General features: G+C 35.8%; 2 protein-coding genes across 2 annotated transcripts in view; one reads left to right on the top strand and one right to left on the bottom strand.

Annotated features, from left to right (window-relative positions):
- LOC129005680 (DNA mismatch repair protein Msh6-like) overlaps window positions 1-12,875 on the top strand; it is a 45,079-nt gene extending 32,204 nt beyond the window's left edge. Inside the window, exons 18-24 of the mRNA XM_054434644.1 lie at window positions 1,278-1,415; window positions 1,594-1,685; window positions 2,449-2,581; window positions 3,580-3,768; window positions 10,183-10,360; window positions 11,110-11,261; window positions 11,818-12,875. Coding sequence (XP_054290619.1) covers window positions 1,278-1,415; window positions 1,594-1,685; window positions 2,449-2,581; window positions 3,580-3,768; window positions 10,183-10,360; window positions 11,110-11,261; window positions 11,818-12,090 — 1,155 coding nt within the window. The 3' untranslated portion in view covers window positions 12,091-12,875. The remainder of the gene's footprint in view (window positions 1-1,277; window positions 1,416-1,593; window positions 1,686-2,448; window positions 2,582-3,579; window positions 3,769-10,182; window positions 10,361-11,109; window positions 11,262-11,817) is intronic.
- A 6,909-nt stretch (window positions 12,876-19,784) lies between these two features.
- Window positions 19,785-21,467, bottom strand: part of LOC129005688 (GTPase-activating Rap/Ran-GAP domain-like protein 3) — a 179,468-nt gene continuing 177,785 nt past the window's right edge. The window contains exon 23 of the mRNA XM_054434652.1: window positions 19,785-20,762. Coding sequence (XP_054290627.1) covers window positions 20,530-20,762 — 233 coding nt within the window. The 3' untranslated portion in view covers window positions 19,785-20,529. The remainder of the gene's footprint in view (window positions 20,763-21,467) is intronic.

A 21,467-nucleotide genomic window follows, 5' to 3' on the forward strand; every position in this document is an offset into this window, starting at 1 on the left:
TCAATGTTTTTAAACATATTAAAATAACATTGTGTTTATTTAAAAATTGACTGAACATTATTATTATTATGCACTTTTTTAAGAAAAAAAAAGTTTAATAATTAAGATAAGGTTAGGCCTACGCTAGGAAAAGCTCGGCTCGAAAAAGCTCGAGCTCGAACATTTTTTAAAAAGCTCGGCTCGGCTCGGCTCGAGGTTGAAAATCACTATTCGCACACCCCTACAGTAAATACCTAAATAATTAATTGGTACAAAGCTATACTTTTCTCGGAGTTGAAATAAACTACCTAAACTAACCCATTTTTACTTTCTCCCCTAATCCATGGTAAATAGAAAAAATATTTTTTCAGTCACATACTCAACATTTTTGAGTTTGAGTTTTGGGTGGAAATTTTATTTTTGGGTCCACCTAAATACAAACCTGGATGTGTACAGAGCTAAAAACTATACCTGTGGTCTGATTTTGATAAAATTTGATATGTGGGTTTTGGTATCTCCAGGTGTGTTTGTTTTGTGAAAAATTGATTTTTAATGTAAAGTTAAAAAGTGGTTACAATCTTTGTGATTTTGCCCATGAAAACTTTTAAATTTTCATAAAGAAGTACATCTACAGACTAGGCAGTTGCATATTTCTTATTGCATTCATTCACTCCTAAACTCTATAATATATTTACCTTAAGCTAATTTCATTAGGGTTATGTTTGATTCTCCTCTTTATCTTCACTATCCAGTTACCCAGTATAATTACAATAATTATGTTCAATTTCAATGTCAAGCTAATTAGAAGTTTGTGTCAGTTTGCTGGTACCGTTTATTTAAGCGGTTTCATGGTGATATCCTCTGCATAGCGTGAAATTCAAATAAAAAATCAATCTTGATACTTACAACTTTTATGATGTTACAATGTCTTGAAATGACTACTTGTAACGTCGTCTTTGCAAAAGAAAAAAAATAAGCCCATTTTCAATGTAAGAATTCATCTGTCTCTGTTTTAATATGATCCTTACATGTCACGGATGTTCATGTACATGCCATCTACAATTAATTGTTAGGCTAAATAGATGAATTATGAATTAATTTAGCGTACATTTTCTAATTCGGTTTTAAGAATTACTGTTAATATACCAGACTTGAGTGGAAAAAAATCAGTCTTAGCCAAAACCACAAACAAGTTATTATAATCCACTGACACAATCTTCAACAAAGGTTTGCGATATGAACAAAGCTTTGGTATGCAACTAGAATATTTGTTTTAATATAATTTTTTGTTCGCCAAGGTGTCGTTTGTTGGTGCTGACAAGAAGAGGTTCCAACTGGAAATCCCTGAACCAGCTGTTCGCAAAATTACTTCCTCTGAATACCAGCTGCAGGGGCAGAGGAAAGGGTTCAAGAAGTACTATACACCTGAAGCTAAGGTAGTGTATGATTATAATCTGGCCAACTTCTAATAAAAGTGCAAGGTTTTGTTACATCTGCATGGTCAAAATCTGTTCCCATAATTTGTCAAGCAACTTACAAACTTTTATAAATACTGGAATTCGTATTGCCCTGATCAAAATACTAAAAATGCTGCTATTTGCTTTGTTTTCTTAGGAACTTCTTGAAGAGCAAATAGCTGCTGAAGAAAGGCGAACAAACGTTCTACACGGGCTTAGGAAAAGAATTTTCTCTCGGTTTAGTGAAAGGTGAGTGATATTTTACAGTGTTGTATTTATTTATAAAACTATTAATCATACTACAACTATAACCAATGAACAGATTTTTGGGTTTGAAATTTATTCTGGCAATAATAATAATATAATAATAACATAGGTTTTGGTAATACAGGTATACGTTTTTGAAAAGAATGGCGCAGGATGGAAATAAGGATTGTAAGAGAAGAATGATTATAAGAATGGACAGTGAACATATGGACAATTTTGGTGACTTCAAGTCAATCACCTTTCGTTGATCTCAAAATCGTTTTGGTGAAATCAGTACAAAGAAGCATAGAGCTTTGTTAAAAATATTTCTAGACATAACCTTCAGTCTAAGTGTAAACTCTCGCAGATCGCGTAGTTGATTCTAAAATATTTCAGTCAACATCACCGAAGTTTGCAGCCTTCTGATGTTCATCTCTAGAATATTCAACGTTCTCGACGTTATTGTTAATATCACCTTCAGCACATTGATATTGCTAACTTTGGCGATACTTCCATCGTCGGCTTACATTCGCGGTGTCATTGCTAGTTTTTCCGACATTTGCGACACATCACTAGCTTTGACAACGTTCGGGTTAATCAAATTAGCTTTGTTAAAAATTAAATAATGTATTGAAACATTTCCATTCTATAGTTTCGAATAGGTGGATTTTTGAAATTTTATCATGGTTTTTCAACAGCGGGACTGTATTGAATGTACCCAAAGTGTGTTGCTATCTTGAAGTGATTGAGATATTTTTTTCCGCAGGTATGAGGACTGGATATCGGCCATTCAGTGTCTCTCAGTGTTGGATGTTCTGATGGCGTTTGCTGAATACAGCAGAGGTCAAACCACTGACGTTTGTATCCCTGAGTTCGTACCAGCTGGCTCCTGTGTGCAGGTTGGTGCGAAATCGCTACATATCTGTGACAATTAGAATAGATATGTGATGGTAAATAATGCATTTTATAACCGTTTATGACTCTATTACCTAAATGAATAGAGACTTAATACTTTAATCTGAAATGGCGACCATATGAATGTAGGTGTTTTAAGCCAAGTATGAATGGAGATGAGTGTAGGATGAGTGGCGCGATCTTGTAGTCTTAGCTGGATTGCTGAGTGGATATGGTGCACACTCAATGATCAGAAAGCATAGTTGGAGGCAAGTTTGATCATGTGAAAAGTCAGAAGCTTTTTGATGGTTCGTAATTAGATCCATCCGTCCTTGATGAGTGTTTAATAAATTACCACCTTACTTTGAGAAAAAAGTCTAATTCAATTCATTCTACTTAGGAATATGTCGGTGCTCGATACCTCCGATACTTGGACGTTGGTATGGGTATCGAGAATCGATCGTCAAATCCAATACTGATATTGATACCCATAAAGATCGCGCAAAACTAACCTAACATACAAAAAATATATTGAAAAGTATTTTTTTTTTAAATATCTTTATTTAATAACTTTGCTTGATACAACTTTGTGCATTCTTTAAAATGCCTAAGTAAACACAATGCCTGAGATTTGAAATTATATGAAATCCTTGTTACTAGTACTACTCTATTCTATTTCATACTTAACTAAACAACTTCAGGCAATGTATAGAGTGCCTTCATTTTATAGGCTACTTTGCTGGTAACATACAGACCATACTTACCTACTCTTGACTATCTTAGGCTGATCAGCTGTTGTCGAAATAAACCACTAAAATTACGTATAAAACCACATGATCTAAAACAAATTGGAAAAAAGTGTTCAAATAAAATATTTGTCTGTGTTAAAATAATAGTCATCAATCCCTCCAATCATACTGGATGTTCAAGATTCTCACATGGATATTTCTCTTTTAAAAACTCGTTCAACTTCATTGATAATTACTTGTACTTGTACTTACAGCCGTTTGTGACACTAAGGAATGGCAGCTACCCTTGCACAACGGCCGAGGAAGTTTTCATCCCCAACGACACTGTGATAGGAGATAAGGACACCCTCAGTCCCAGTCTGTTGCTGGTGACTGGACCCAACATGGGAGGCAAGTCCACACTGATGAGGCAGCTGGGGCTGATTGTCATCATGGCACAGCTGGTGAGAGTCGGACTGATAGTGATATTGTTGAGAGTCCTTGGAGACTAGTGGCCATCTTGGATTATTTCAAATCGCTGTAGAAGAGTTTATCCTCCAAAAATATGTTTTCAAATACCAGTGATTGAAATTGAAATATTGAGTGCACTGAGAACAGAAATTGTCTTTGTAGATTTGTTATCGTTTTCAAGGGCGTCTATGGAGACTTAGGCTAGGATTATACTAGGACGCTAGCGTCCGAGTGGCTGGCGTCCGGGACGCTAGCGACCCACTTCGAGCCGATAAATTACGTGATTTGTGTTGGGACGCTAGCCTCTCGGACTACTATTTCATCAATGTTTTGTCACTTTTTGTCAGTCGTCAATATGGCACCAACGAATGAAGAGATGTTGCTGATGATGTTATTAATTAAGAAAAGAAGGCGTCGTGCAAAAAGAAGGTTTAGTGTAGACCCGTTTTTTGCTGCCCGACGTGTTAAAAGCCTGTATTTTACATTGTTTGATGATCTTTGCAATAGTGAAACAAGATTTTTTAATTACTTTAGAATGTCACTTCCTTCTTTCAAAGAGCTTCTAGGCTACATCCAAAGTGACATATTTAAAGAAGATACAAGATTCCTCAGACCAATTTCACCCGAAGAGAAACTAGTCATAACTCTGAGGTAAGATATAACACAATGACTAATTTCCTATTGGGAAGTAGCTATTACCATAAGTGGCACGATTTAAGACCTAGGCCCAGGACCGATTTACTTTTTTCATTCTTATGTCCCCAGAGGCCAAAAAAACATTCGTTCAAATTTTTATATAGGTATATATACATATATGTGTGTGTGTGTGTCCGTGAACACGATAACTTGCGTAATTTATGTACGATTTTGATGAAATTTGGTTGAAAGACAAGGCGGGATAAACTTGAATGAGTTCATGAACCAGCACGATCAGACCATGGGAACGGGGTTTTAGAGGGTAACATTTTTTTTTAATTTTTTACCCTTAAAACATAAAATTTCCCAATGTTTCTAAACCTTCTTAAAGAGCTTAAAAAAAAAATTTAGTATATCAAAATGTTTTTGTACGGTGATTGGTTACGGAGAAAACTAAAAAAGATTTAAATTTAACTTTTACATGTTATTCTTAGGAGAATATTATAAAATGTTGTAGTTTGCTTGTTTATGGATATATTTTGAAAACCCCCACAGTAGTTTCCTCGTAGCAGCAAACCTAGGTTCTCGTTAAACCTAATGTTATTTAAATAGATAAATTGAAAATCAATTCTGCCAAATGGAAATTCGCTTAGTCGGCAAGTTTGCTGCGGCGGGGGTATTTACAGTTAGGTAGACTACATGTACAGCGTTTTTAAACCAAAATAAAGGAATGTGATGGAACATTTTATAAATTGCTTTAATTCGGAGGCGTTTTATCAAGATCCAGTTTAACATGAATTTATTAACTTAGCCTAAATAACAATTACACAACTTAAAGTTCAAATCATTGGTTATAATACTTTGTTATGGTACTGCACTTCTGATAAATGTAAAATAACTGTGTCACCATTTGGTCAATATTTTGATTTGAATGCAGTTATGTCTACCCCAAAAAAGTGAAATTGCTAGAACTTGATGAATCATAGTCATGAAACGAGTCTGTGGAACTAGAAAAGGTGCTGGTGGGGTGGGAATTTGATTGTGTAGGATAAGTTGTACCATTCATATTTTGAGGACCGAAACAAGGAAACTGATGTTGGTTAAACGAGGCATTAATCGTTGGTTGTGGGTGTGAAGCAGGGTGGGTTGTCATTGAATGAGCTGGATTGCCTGATTGGAAATGGAAGGTTGGGAAACCAAACGGAGGCTGGTTGTGATTTGACTGTTGAGGGGGCCAAGGAGTGGGAAGATATGGTGCTGTTGGAGCCTGTGCATTAGCTATCACTGAGAGAATATCCGATCGAACTTTTAACTTCCTTTCCTGTGGTATAAGCTTAATCTCTGGTAACAAAGACAGTAAGAATAATTTGTCCCCATCAGTCTCTTCACTTCTTTCTTGCACCTCACCACTGACGACTCTCTTTTTTAATACTTCAATTAACTCTTCGTCTTCATTCCTGTTTTTACGCTTTGTTTTCTTCTGTTTGTCAGTTTCGGTAGTTCTTGTTTCATCATCCAACACTTCTGTAGTTTCTAATTCTGTTTCAGAGGTATTGTTATTGGAATTAATAATTGAGTCCGATGTTTTTTTTGTTACTGGATCCAAGAAGCGAAGTTGTTCGAAGTACATGTATTGCTTTCGAGGTTTACTGCCAGAGCCAGATTTTTTTTCTGATTTTCTTTTGAGAATCTCTCTAGAATAGCAACCACGGACATGTTTCCATTTTTTTATGACAATTTTGCCTGAAATAAAAAAAAAAACGCATTAAACAGTACCAAATTAAAAACAGCTCATGTTTGTAATAGTTTAAATTCGGCCAAAATGTCTTTAATTTTATTAAAAGGATATTAACATTTCAAAAAAGGAGGTCTAGTTAAAAAATCTGTAGGCCTATAATTACTTTCCATTGTACTTTTATTTATATTTTAAATTAACATCAAGTATGATTAAATGGTCAATTTCTTTACAGATACTTCGCTACTGGAAACTCTATGGCTGACTTAGGATACCAGTATCGAGTGAGTCAGCCTTGTATATCTGGAATTGTGCGGGAAGTTACCAACGCAATTTGGAAACACCTTAAACCAATATGCTTTCCAGATTTTTGTGAACAGTTTTGGTTAAAAACGGCAACAGAATTTTATGAGAAAACTAATTTTCCTCATTGCATTGGAGCGATTGATGGGAAACACGTGAGAATTAAAAAACCAAAAGACAGTGGTTCATTGTATTATAATTATAAGAACTATTTCTCCTTGGTTTTAATTGCAATGTGTGATGCTTCATACAAATTTACCTATATTGACGTGGGTTCATACGGAAAGTCTGCAGATTCAACAGTGTGGAAAGAAAGTACGTTCTATAAACTGCTTCAGGAAGGGTCGCTGAACATACCATCACCAAAAACCTCATTTACGGGGTTGAGTGATGCAATGCCATTTGTGTTAGTAGCGGATGAAGGGTTTGGGTTGTCTAACAATATCCTAAGGCCGTATGCAGGAAAATCACTATCGGAAAAGAAAAGAATTTTCAATTACCGTCTGTGTCGTGCAAGAAGAAACATTGAATGCTCTTTTGGCATATTAGCTAATAAGTGGCGTATTTTTCACCGCCCGATGGATGTTGACATTTCTTTGTGCGAAGACATAGTGAAAGTGTGTTGTGTGCTGCACAACTTCATTCGGGACAGAGATGGGTGTAGGGTTGAAGACTGTCTAAGTATTGAAGGTTTGTACGATATTGATTTAGAACATTGTGAGCAGCCTGGAAAAGCAACAGAGCTGAGGGACACATTCGCGGACTACTTTGTTTCCAAAGAGGGAGCCGTTCCATGGCAGTTGGACCGCATCTGATTAGTTATTTAAAGAAATAACTCCATCATGTTTGTCAAATTTTATTAAAGTAAAACAAACTAACCCTTCTATTTGTTTTCATGATGTGTACTGGTTTTTGTTTTAAAAGTAACGAGGTGTTAGCCCGTCCTATGTACGGGAATTGAGTAGTCAGTTGAAACTGTGTACAATTCAGAACGACTAGTTTACACGTATAAAGACAAATTTTCTTGCAGTTTAAATGTGAGAAATCATCGTGTAAACAAATGTTGCCTGACCAAATACGTTTTAAATCCCATCATAGGCCTATATGACATGCATTTTAAATCCGACAATTTTACAATGAAACAGCAAGTGTGCCGATGTGAAAAGGGTTGAAGTGAGATTTGCAACCGATTCGCACACTGTCCGTCTCCCGATTATAAGTAGCCTACAGAAGAGAGAGTAATTGGGTATCAATTAAATAGTTATTTTCCTACTCTTTCCTCAGAAAGTCGGGCAGTAAAACAATTTGTATATCCTTTTCTTTTAAGACTCGTGTACAGAGAATTGATTTGTAGGCTATACAAAAATGGTCTTAATTATCATCTGTGGTCTACTTATTTCTAATAATCTTACTTATTTCCTCTAATCAATGACAAAATCAAAGAGTAAATAAAACAACCTCATAGCTCAATAGAATATTTTTATATTTAACCAACTGTTAGTTAAAACATATTAGATTGCACTAAAACAAACCGAAGATTACAAAGATTGCTTAAAAAATTATTTGAGCATCCTAGTATTTTACTATGTATATTTAATTAATCTGTAAGTTAATCATCTTACCGAAGAATTGAACGTATCAATGATTAGCATTACACATAGTTTAAATAAGTCAACCCTACGTATGTCTTTTAATTTTTATCCAAATGCTGAATTTGTGTCACAAACGAGGAATGATTAGCCTACAGCTGTTGTGTCAAGCAAATTATTATATTATACCATTTTAAGCTAGTTTAGAATGTAAGCGTCGGCTGCTAGACTTTTTAAAAATTAAAGCTTAATTTCTAAAATAAACTGGGACCCTTAACTAAAATGTTGGCTTCGACATTCCCTAGTTCTCAAAATTATCTTTCTTTCAACACAAAAATCATGAAAATCCGTCAAGTGGTTGATTCAGAATCGTGAAATAAAAAAACCCTGTCACGTTTTAATATTATAGAATATGGTATAGGTCTACAGAAAACACTCTTATTTTTTAACATGTAAATGCATGACTATAAACAATGAATATGTAAATAAACTAAATACCGGTACTATAAGTAGAAAGTAGGTAAACTGAGCAGAGATATCAATAAATAAAACTACTTACCAATTTCATCCCTTTCAAACTGTGTCAACTCTTCAAAATCCACAATGACTGAAGTGACGACAGCTCTCCATGCATTCAGTTTATCATTTTTGTTGGCGTAGCTTTCTGAACTACTATCCCAAATACAAGGATGTTTTTCCACTTCACATATTAAATTTTCTACGTCCAATTTATTATCAACATATTTTTCAATCCGTTTTAACTCTTCCTCTTTCTATTTCTTCTTCAATTCTTGATCTTTTTGTTTGGTTTTAGGCCTAGGTCCCGGTTCTTCCAGAACCAAGCCTTCCGAAGAAGCATTTCCAATGTCATCCAAAACACTTTCACTCACTTCATGAAACATTTCACTTTCCATCACAAAACACTAAACTAGATACTTCTCTCGAGTCAAGAGTGATTATTGTGAAATTAGCTGCAGCAGTTAATATACCCTGATTACAATGATAAATCGTGATATATGATTATCCGCGATAATCAGAAATTAGTGAAGAAACAAATTGTGAACTGAATGCAAACTGAAAAAATGTAAACAAAGTCACAACAATGTAATAATATAGAATTAACCACGTGCCATAAACAAAACATTAAAACAAACACGATGATCAGTCAGCTGACTCAGACCACCACGTGATCAAACTGCGTACGCGCGCACATGTCAAAAGAGAGCGTCCCAGCTCGGACGCACAAAATCGAGCGTCCGGTGGCTTTTTTTAGCATCCGACGCTGGCGTCCCTAGTATAATCGTCCCCATTTGATTTAATGCCCCGCTAGCGTCCCGGACGCCAGCCACTCGGACGCTAGCGTCCTAGTATAATCCTAGCCTAACAGCCATCCTGGATTTGCCTGCTTTAAGAGCAATGTTAATTTTTAAAACAGACACTGAGTTATTTACTATCTCAAAATATTTTTTCAAATACCAAAGTGATTGTAATTTAAATATCTAGTGCACTGCTAGATTGGAAATTTTCTTTCTACTTTTGTAATTTTTTTATGAGATATTTATCGACCAGGCTCTATGTACTCTATTCTATTCTATGGTAAATTCTATGGTGTATTTTATGGTATGTGTTGGAGAAATGAATTCAAATAGTTATAAAGGATAGGAATTATTTTGAACACCATTTACGTTCACCTAGATTTCCTCAGAAAATTTGTCAAGTGCCTAATGTTTGGAAAAATAAAAGATAAAAACGTAACACTGACATCATGTCTTTTAGGACTTCTTTGACTTTTGTGGGTTTTTTGGTTTATCTCTTGAACCCTTTCTGTGAAGGAATTATGTTCTTTTGTAACTGGTGTGAGAATGTTAATTCTCATTGTTTTGTTTGGAAGTAGGAAAGTGGAATTAATCACAACCACAATTCTCGTGGATTTTTTATTTCAGGGTTTTTGGGATGGAATTTGATTGAAGTAGCCTCCCTAAATTTACATAAGCTGTTGCTCATTTTTTTTCGGTTTACTATTATATTATGCCTCAAACACAACTTTAAAAATTAAAGGACATTTTAAACTCTACACAAAAGACAAGCGACTAATAAAGCTCCAAAATAAACATAGCGAAGATAACAGGAATCTTTCCTCTCAGGGTTGCAGAGTACCAGCTGAGAGTTTGAAGCTGAGTCCAGTGGACCGTATCTTCACAAGACTTGGTGCCAATGATGACATCATGGCAGGGGAGAGTACCTTCTACTTGGAGCTGTGCGAGACATCGGCTATCCTGGCACATGCTACTAAACACTCACTCGTGCTTATTGATGAGTTGGGTAAGTGACATAATTGGTTCTTCATTTTACACTCCCTGAAATTTAAGTCCAATTGTTTAAGAAGAAATTGAATTGTAGAAAAAAAAGGATAGCAGCTACCTTGAAGAAATGTAGGTAGGCCAAATAGAACATACAGAAGAGACTGTGCACACAATATTTCGTCCTCAAGACTTTGTCAAGTGCAGAGAAAGTGGTAGCGTTTACAAAGTGGCTGCTGTCATGGTTGTTGCCAACTATGTAGTCTTGCCACATCTCACTACGGTTAATAGACTTAATTCTCACCAGGGAAATTCTTCATGTAGGTAATACAAATACAAATATTCTTCAGTAGCCTACAAATAATTTAATCTCTTGAAAAGAAATCTCTTCTATAGATGGAACTTTTTGTGTGTACTATAACATTTCTCTATTATTTTTATTTTCGGTTCTCTTACATTTAAATTTTTAAAGGAGTGTATTTCAATAAGTCGTATCCTGCATTGTCTTTTTTAAGAGCTCTAACTGATGATTTATAATTACAAAGCTATTTTTGTTATGTGTATTGTAGTTATTATTGTTTTGTTTTCATTATCTGGAAGGATTAAAAAAATTTTTTGACAAAAATTAAACAGTCAAGAACAAGCTATGAAAAAGAGGATTCTTAAATGTGTCAGTGTTCTTTTGTTTATTTTTTTAAATAGCTCTGTATTTTCTGTATTGTCAAAATGTATTGATTCTTTTCTGTAGTAGTTTCCTTGTATGTTGGACAGGCCGAGGCACCTCTACATACGACGGGACAGCCATTGCCAACGCTGTGTTACGGGAGCTTACTGACATGCAGTGTAGAACACTATTCTCAACTCACTACCACTCACTCGTGGAAGACTTCAAAGACTACAAGAACGTAGCGCTGGGACATATGGTGAGTAGAATAAGAACGTATGGCTAATTGCTTTTAATGTTGGAATTTGTGAATGAAGAATTTTGAATTGTGTTTTAAACGAACAAGTACGTAAACAATTGGTTTTACATATTTTGCTTTAAATTTACTGATATAATCTGAAAAGATTTGTTGAAAGGAATCATTTCAAACATTACCATTTCTATTGTCAAAGTCAAAGTGGTAGTTATATAATCATTCTTGGTCTTATTAATGACAGTAAGACTAATAGTCTTAATTATCTGATCTTAATTGACCACAACTAGGTCAAATAAACAAATGAAGCTGGGTTTTATAAACAAATGGGTTTTCAAACCCATTCAAGTCTTTTGAAAACTGAACATACTGACCGGTTGTCTTCACATATTTGCTGTGATTTCTGGTTAAACCACTCTAAAATAGCACACATTTCTTCAGTAAATCTTCTGCAGGTAGAGCCAGATAACAAAGAAGGTCAGACAACCGAATATCCAATAATCCACACGTTAAAACTGTTTCTTCCTTAAACTACTTCCGATTACCAACCTTATGTCCACAGGCATGTATGGCGGAATCAGAGATGGACGAAGACTCTGAAGGTATGCAGGAGAACGTAACGTTCCTGTACAAGTTCGCCCCGGGAGCGTGTCCAAAGTCGTACGGATTCAACGCCGCTCGCCTCGCCGGCGTGCCTAAACACATCATAAAGCTCGGCTACGCTCACGCTAAAGCCCTCGAGGCTGAGTGTCACCTGCGGAAAACTTTCCAGTCAGTTTTCCGCAAGGATTTCAACGCAGCCGAGTTCAAGCAACAGGTCACCGCAGTTTTGTAAGTTTGAGAAAGCTTGTCGAGTAAGTTTTTGACAAATGGACATTGATTTAGGTTTGTTGAGTTCCTATTTGGTCCACCTTCTTTGTTGATTATTATTTTATGTTAAGCTCTAGGATAGGAGTTTTCAGTCATAAGACTTTCCCCATTACGGAACCACTGTAAACATTTTCCTAAAAATTTCAAACATTTTATTCTGTGATGAAATTTATTGAAGGTATACTAGACAAGAAACTCGTTATGTAGGTGTATTTCGTGCAGTATTTCAAAAAGTAAAACGATTGTATGTTTTTATAAACCCAGGATTTGGTGCCATGAAAAATAACGGCTAAAACATACTTCTTCAGACAGTCCTTGACATTTAAGCTTGTAGTAAACTTTCTCTATATTTTGGCGGTTGCTAGAAATTGTGTTGATTATCATGATGACGATGAGTTTTTAAAATAACCGTTAAAACATTTGTAGCAAGTTTTGATTGTCAAGGATTATTTGACTACATATTTCATAGCCATTATTTGTCTGAAAAGATGGGAAACAATGTGTATCAATTAAGTATGCCCAAGATTAATACTTCACTAAGTAACATCACATTTTGTCTCCTTCTACTTTAAATCTTTAATGATATTTACCTTATAAATGTTGACTAAAGATGGTATTAAGTACAAAAATAATTGTTACTACCGCTAGTTTGTTAGTGTTACTGTTCTAGTTAAATTTAATTACCCAAGTAGTTATCTGTTATTATTAAGTTTAGTTTTACAATGTTTATTTTTGCACTGCATTGTTATGTAAAATCTTAAAAGTTTGTAAAAAGAGTGTTCATAAATTTAAAAGTCCTATACAAAATAACAAACTTTTTTATTTAAATAATTAGTTCAAACATTACAGTATTTTGGAATGATTACTATGTATAATTGAGTTCAAAATCGTAGAAAATTGAATGACCTATTTATAATTTGTTGCTATTTAATTCATTTTTCGATAGTGTTTGAACCACGGCCAATTTACTCACTGAACCAGTTATACTCAATTTAAACCTGTACCTTTATGTAGTTGTTAAGTTTTCTATATTAGGTATATACCGATTTTTGCCTAATAAAGTTTTTTTACACTTTTATGAATTTTAATGTGTATTTTTGACAAAACTCTCCCAATGTCAAAGTATAGGACCTGATTTTTTTACAAAGAGACTTTCTCTTTAATATTCTTTTGCGTAAGAAAGGTCCACAGCTTTTAAAATTAATACATGCCTTATAATGAACACTAGCTGTACCCGCGGGCTTTGCCCCGTTTAACTTCATATGTGAGCTCGTTCGCATGGCTCAATCACGTCCTGGTTGAAGTTCGTTCGCTACGCTCACTCACCTTTAGGTTGGAGCTCGTTCGCTGCGCTCACACGTCCTGGTTGAAGTTCATTCGCTACGCTCACTCACCTTTACGGTTGGAGCTCGTTCGCTGCGCTCACTTGCCTTCAGGTTCAGGTTAGCTCGTTCGCTACGCTAACTCGCCTCCGGGTTGAAGTTCGTTCGCTGCGCTCACTCACCTTTTGGTTGCAAATTAGCTGTTGTCATAAATAAAAAAAAATAATAGTGCTGCACTCTGTTGGTAATCCTAGTAACTTTAATGTTATTGAACATCACAGAACAGAACCAACTTGTTTAATTGAAACAGCTGTTATGATTCATTAATTCCATTTAAATATGAGTACTCATTAGGTTAACATGGGAAACTCCAGAGCCACTGGGGCGGAGCCCGAGAGTCCGATCAGAATAAAAACCACTCAGTTTTCCTATTTGATGCCTAAAGAATCAGTGTGCCAAATTTCAGCCTTCTAGGTAAGTGGGAAGTGGGAGAATTAGTGATGAGTGAGTGATGCCTTATAATGAACATAATAAATTTAAAGTTTTTTACTACCAGTATCCATAGAGACAATTCACTATCTTGAAAGCTCTCAAATGATCAACACAAAAACAATTTTCTCTTAACAAAAGTCCCCTTTCGGAGTAGTGAACTATAGCAGCATGAGTCACATTTGTCCGGTGTTGGTAGGTGTGGGTGTAGGGATCGCTGTAGGCTGGGTATTGGGTAAAGTATTAAAGGGACCGCCTCCGCCACCTCTTGGAGGTGTCGGGGTGTTGGTTCCTCGAGTACTTGCGCTAATACCTTCCTATAGTTTCCCTCCTCCTACACTTCCACCAACCGGGCGGTGAGGCTTGTGCAAGGGGTGAAGGATGGTGCTGCACCGGGGAGGAGGGCCACTGAACAACAACGACGTGAGAAGTGCAGCTCTCACGCACCTCTCTTTTTCACGCAAAAGTGGAAAAGCCCCTGAAGGTGAAGAAAGCCTGGATAATTTTAAAATCTACTAAAAGCTAGAAGAGGACAAATGCAAAAAGCATAGTAAGAAAAGTCACAAGCATTGCAATAAAAATAGGATGAAAACAAACCAAATGAAAATAAAGAATGCCATAGAATGATCTTGAAATAAAAATAAAAGGAACAAAATGAGGTGTGCAGACTTCCAAAACCAAGTTTATGCTTCAATTGTGATGTAACGGATCAAATGTGTAGGGGGTAAAATAACGGTTAAACCACAAAACTTAAACAGCTGAATGTAAGCTGTTGTTGTGCCCTAGTTGCGACGCTAAACTGACATCGCACCTAACCTCAAATTCCAAGATCGCAGACGACGTTGGTGTCAGTTTGGTTGTTTGGTTGTTCGACTGCGTCTGAGGGCGGGCTACGGGAGAAAAGAAGAGCAGCGGAGCCACCTTTTGAGTGGTACGCGGCTGTAAGCATGTTGAAGCTGTCATGTGCCTGCTTTCGCCGGCACGGGACTCAGCTGACCCTGTTTGTGCTGACCAATCAGGGAGAGTTTTAACCTTCGTCTCGAATCTGAGACGAAGGTTAAGGGAGAAGAAGAAGGTTTTTTTTTCGTATTCCCGGCTTTTGAGGCATTCGTTGGTTCGTCTTGGATTTGAAGAGATTTCGTTCAACTTCGTCGTTTAAAAGTTACATTTCGTCAAGCTCTGAAAGCTTGGGTTCCGTTTTAAAGTTTATGTTTGTGCATCGTGTGCGCGTAAGATCGTTGGAGTAATATTTTTCATCGTAAGCAAGTTGCAAACTTAAACAACTTAGGTTTTCGCATATTATTTCTCCACCAGTTCTGTTTCGACAAAACTTTGCTGAAAGTTTGCAGGCTAGGCCTGATTTGCAGACCTAGTCATACCTACTAATAACCTACTAATAGTTAACCTACTAATTTGGTAAAGTATTGCAGTTGGTGAATATTTTCGATTAACGTTTCATAATCCGTCTTGGGACTTTCTCTTTTAAATTCTTAAACCCTTTTATAGTTCCCTTAACGTCCCAAAACTTGTTTCAGCAGACAGGTTTCAGCTGGACAAGTTCTGTCGAAGTTGGTTCAAGTTGAACACGTGAGAAAGTAGGAGTTTTAATTTTTTGTTTTTGGCTCAAGGAGCAGTTTTATTTTTAGTTTCAGTTTTCTCGTTTGTTTCTCACTTGGACAACTTAAGCCAACTTGTTTTTGTTCAATAAATTCGGACTCTGTGGGAATTAGGCTAGGCTAGGCCTATCTTGTACTAACCTTGTTTGTTGCAGGTTGACCACTTAACTCCGTAGGTAAGCGGGGTGACTACTTAGCTTACTTGTTGACTCGTTAAGTTAGCTAGTAGATTGTCACTTAGATATTTGCCCACAGAGTCAAGTTAAAATTATTAATTTCCCCACAAGCCCCAGACTAGAGTGGTGATTTCAAGTGTGGTGTTTGGTAACCCGCAACGTTCGTCTCGAGCTCTGATAACCAGGGCTATCAAATTTAGGCTATCCAAATCGCTATCGAATCCTGGGAAATTCCCCGCGACCAGACTAGGGCGATTCCTGGGATCTCGTTTTTCGTATCGGTGGCGTAATTTCTCACTTGTCGCCAGCCAGGAAAATTACGTCACAGTGAGATCATTCGAGAGACTAAGTGATGGAGGAATTGCTAACAGAAAACGAGTTTAACCGTAACCATACTCAGAACAAAAAGGAGAGAGCAGCAACCATCTGATGAAAGGATTGCATGTGAAACCCTATATTTAGGACTGTTAAGTGTACGAAAAACATCCTGAGATTCCTAAAGAAGGAAAATGTACTATGGAAGCCTCAGATAGATTGAATTAAAAAACCCAATAGAATACCAGACATTGAAGGTTCTTTGTAACAGAGTAAATAATTAATACTCCTTCGAATAAGCCACTTTTTGCTTTCTATCTCTTACATATAAGTTGGTAGTAAAAGCTTGGAAATAGAGGTAGACTTAGTTTTACAGAGAAAATAACACATTATCAGAACAAAACATATAGGGGTACTAAATCTTGTAATTAGTAATATATTTTACTTAAATCTACCTGAAGAACATATAGAAGGATCAAAAAGAAGTTACGACTTGTTCTGTTAAAGACAGCTTTACTAAAAAATCACTTTATTACCCTCCCTGTAGCAGCAAATCTAGGTACTCGTTAAACCTAACGTTATTGAAATAGATTTAATGGAAAATCAAATCAGGGAAATGGAAATTCGCTTAGTCTGCAGGTTTGCCGCAGCAGGTCTATTTTGTCATTTGTTCGTCCACATTGGCCCTTAAATCTGCACCTTCATTTGATTTGGTAAAATAATCGCACTTACTTCCTAAGCTACAATTTTATTTTGAAGGTTACTAATATCAAATAAGTTTTGTTTGTTGAAAATTTGTTATGAGGAAAATCATCAAAAGACATAAAAACCTAGGTGTAAAATAATTAGTCCAATACAATTTTCAGCTCAGTTTTTTAATGCTCTTCCATTCTATGGTTAGTCGTCAAATTAACTGCTTACAAATAAATAATTTTCTCTAATAGATTTACTTCATGAATAATAAAATGTATACTTTCAGAGAATCTTAAACTACTAAACTTATCTTATATCCTTTCAAACCACAGAGGAGTAAGGTACAGAGGAACCATTCAATGGTACACTTAAGTGGTGTCTAGAACTAGTGCTGGTGTCTAGGGAAACATCCCGCACCGCCCCCCCCCCCTCGGCATCATGTACTTCCCACGTTATCGGTGGTGGAAGACCCTGAGCCCTGTGCGAAAGGAATTTCCGCCCAGTGCTCTCCTTTCGGCTCTTCCTTACTTGTCACAAGTACATTTCCGCCACAACATACCAGAGCTGAAAGCTCACGGTTGTCCCGATAAGCTAGATTCCTCTATTCCTTACTTCTCTGCGTTCAAACAGTTTTAAATTACTGATAAAAATATAATCAAAGTACTAAATCAAAAGGAAATTGTTAATTATGGTTATCTCTTTCTAAATTCATTGAAATTTCAAAACAATATTAACCTCTAGCTCTCTAAACAGTAATGAATAAACATACGTATCACATTATCTGGTAACTTATACGCATAGCTGCAAACTAAATAGGAAAATATATATTTCAAATACCACATCTTATCACCAACTAGCGGACCTTGCATAACTAATAGTGCAGATTAAAAATAAACACAATTTAACACTCAATTCACAACAATACAGTCACATTAACAGTTGAGAAACAGAGTTAGAAATTTATAATAGACAACCTTAAAGCTCCAACCAGCAACAAGACATAACAATAAATATATATTTGAACATTCAATTAGAAATTGGAAAATCATTCGACACGAAAATGTACACTTACAGATAGATAAAAATACATAAGCAATACAACACCGTATGTACATAGATAGGCCATTGACTTGCTCTTATTGAACGCTCTGTGCAGTGTGGAAGAAGAGTCCAGAAGAGTCCTTACTCAGAATTAATAAAAAAAGGAAAAAATCTGATGCAATTTGTAATTTGTTTATACTCTTTCTGAACCATTTATGAAATCTTTAAGTTGTAAAATGTGTGGAAGTAGTTATTTTTTGTGGAAATTCTAAGTAAAAGCAAATAAAATATTTATAAAACATAAAACAAAGTCAAATAAGGAATAAAATGTGATTACTGATTTAGTGAAAAAATATATAAACTTGTGCAACATAGCAAAAAGTATTTTGTACAAACATTACCAATTAGTATCATTTGGCACATCCGTAAACAACATTTTTTTGTCTTATTCAGATTTCAAATCTATAAAAAATGTTTCAACCAAAAAATTTCCAACGCTAGAGTTTTGAGAAAGGAAAACACAAAGCTGAGTGCACCTTGGACGGTCAAGTTTAGAAAAATATTCGAGATATTTTGATAACATACTACAGTCTTAAGTAGGCTAGTTAAAAATTTACCTAATTAAACTATAACAACTACATCTCAAGAACAAATATACAGCTAGAGCCTTATGTCTTGAACCATTAATCTATATTACACAGTTTTACATTGTATAAAATTAACATCTTATGCTTGAGAAGGAAAACTTAAGAGTCGGCAGGAGTCAATAATTTTTCTTTGTTGTTGGCCGTCAGATGCCAGGCTAAACAATGGTTGTAGCCTTGATCAGCAAAACATTCGTTCACGTTGAAGCATAATAATCATGCACCGTAAGCTTGATTACTGGGCAGAAAATTTTATGTGATTCTTAAATATATGTTCCGTGTGAATTGCTTTTCGGATTTTTAAAACTTGTGGGAAAAATCACAGTTAAGTCAATATATTTATGTAGTTTGACAAAATAATAACAATTAAAATTATAAAAATAGATAGGCGAGCAAATCACATCCGTGGTTTCAATAGCTTTAACATGATATATTTTGCAACTTTTTATCTTAATAAACCATGCCGTAATATGCTTGAACCATTAACATTGCAGTTATGGGCTGAAAATCCAAGATGGCCGGTGGTCCTGCCGACTCTTAAAGCGCTGTTTGTCAAAAGTTTTAGGGACCCTGGTAAATTTGGTAAAAATAGTTAATTTAAAACTGACTAATGTTTATTTTCTGTTTGATTTTCTTATGAAAATCAAACAGAAAATAAATTAATGAAAAAAGTAAATTAATGAAGTGATCAATCACAAATTTTTGGACAAGAAATTCTTCAACTGATTCCCATGGATAGCAGCTTAAGAGCAGAGTTTGTACACAATCCAAGAATTAAGAAATTCAACTCAAAACCGAATTGTAATAGGGGAAATTAAATTATTAAATTTTAGAGTAAAATTTAGTAACTATAAATAATCCTGCGTTTATTATATAGGTACTTCAGTATTAAACGGAGGCCACCTAACCTACAGAAATATTTCGGACCGGATACCAAAAATAACTACATACTTGGAAAGAACACACTTTAATAGATTAACAGGTGAAGTTTAGAATTAATCCGACGCCTGGTTCTGTCGTTGTGCAACCCAGAACGCAGCAATGTCGGTAGGCCACATTTTGTCAGCGCGCTGCGGCGGTTATGTTAGGTTGGGTTATCATATGAATTGAACGATACCAGACGAGTTATACTTTCTATTATGATAACCCAACCTAACATTACCGCCGCAGCGCGCTGACAAAATGTGGCCTCCGTTTCAGACACAGGGACAGGCGATGACAGGTAATGGCGCGCGCTCCGGTCAACGACCCTGACCTTGGCCTACTTGGAGGGGATTCTGCGAGTAGACACATGACTCATCTGATGATAACGCTCGACTCACAACAATACTAGAATAGTTCTACTACAACATCTATAACAATTTAACCCTCTATAAGTGCCGCGGCGCGTTTCGTAATGGTGGCCTCCGTTTAATACTGAAGTACCATTATATAATACTTCACGAAGTTAGAAATAGCTTATGATATGATAACTAACATTTGATTAGAACATCAAAAGCATCTCAAACTTATGCTTTTGTTAAAGCTATCTTGGTTTTTCAAAATAAATCAATGTATTTAACATTCAAAAATTTTACATTTAATGTAAGAAGGTCAATTCAGTTCAAACAAAAGTTACAGTTGAATTACACCAGATATCTTTTGATAAATCAAACAGTGCTCTAAAATTCGTGAATAAACTTTGAAGACATTTAAAAAGTGGATGTGTTAAAAATTATCCCTGTAAGCTTTCATAAAAATACAATAAACAAATATATTCCTTAACCTGGTTGATAATCGTTCACCATTTACATTTTTTATAAAATAAATGAATCCTCATTACATTTTTGCTAAACAATAAATAGCATACAGTTTTATACACAAACCTTAGCACTCATTTGTGTATTGGTCGATGGATTTTACAAAATAGCACAGTAACACAAATAATAACTCTTAAACACAATGTTAGACTATACAAGTAATTCAGCGTCTATTTACACGTTGCTCTACACCCTGTAAAGACATAGAGTAGAATATTTGTACGTACAACACAACCGCAGTTTGATAATTTCCGCTGTACAAAGAAGGGAAGTAGAGAAAGACATGTGGTCGAGAGTGGGAAGTTGGAGTCAGTTGGGTTGAGGAGTCGGGGAAGACGAACAGCTTCGACTGAGACCACGAGACGGCTCCGCAGTGAGGAATGCTCCGGACTTAGGTCGCTCCGGATCCGATGTTCCGGATGACTCCGGCGGGTCCGGGCCTGGAGTGGGCGTGGGACAACGACGGTCGCACGGTGCTATCAGTCCACTCATCGCAGTCAGGGAGATGCGGTAGAGTCTGAACGGACGAGCCTCGGGAGACACTGGAAGAAAATGTTTGAATTATATGACAAATATTTTTTTTTAATAAAAATACTTTTGGGAATGAGAACATTATTTATCTATGTCAGTAACAACGCTACTGCCCATTCTAAATTCATATTACTAACACAAATAGGTAGTTAGCTGAGTGGTTATAGTGCTTGCCTAGCCATCAGCAGGTCACCAGTTCGATCCTGAGAAAAGTTAGTAACTCTTTAATGGTTCGAAATTGGACCCAGCTGTCCTTGATCTTTGGGCTTTTGATAAGCGACTACGACTAAAGGAACAGCTGATCTTAGTCAGCAACAAAGCTACGCAGATAACCCAGACTGAATTCATATTCAGCTTAAAACATGCAACTCAAAATACGTCGCTGTTTCAAAAATTTGATAAAATATTCAACTTAAAATTTGTCTACAGAAAAAGTTACTGTCTTAGTGAATTGATTTTGTGATTCGATATCAAAACAAATCAACACATTTTAAGGGTTATACCTAATGATTAATGTACCTTAACGTAATATTGTTTATGTGGTAATATTCACCCATATATTAAAAACAAAACTTTAGAAAGACAAAATTATAATATAAGTCAGGTATGGAGTGCAACACATGATTTCTCTTTTAGCTTAGTTTGGTAGAAGAGGGTATTGACAATACCCCTATACTTTTTTTTGCTAGGTTTTAGTCTGGAACTGCTTATACACA

Source organism: Macrosteles quadrilineatus, unplaced genomic scaffold (genome assembly GCF_028750875.1).
Source record: "Macrosteles quadrilineatus isolate MER2022 unplaced genomic scaffold, UCM_ALF_1.0 Scaffold_30__1_contigs__length_1495292, whole genome shotgun sequence".
Taxonomy (NCBI): domain Eukaryota; kingdom Metazoa; phylum Arthropoda; class Insecta; order Hemiptera; family Cicadellidae; genus Macrosteles; species Macrosteles quadrilineatus.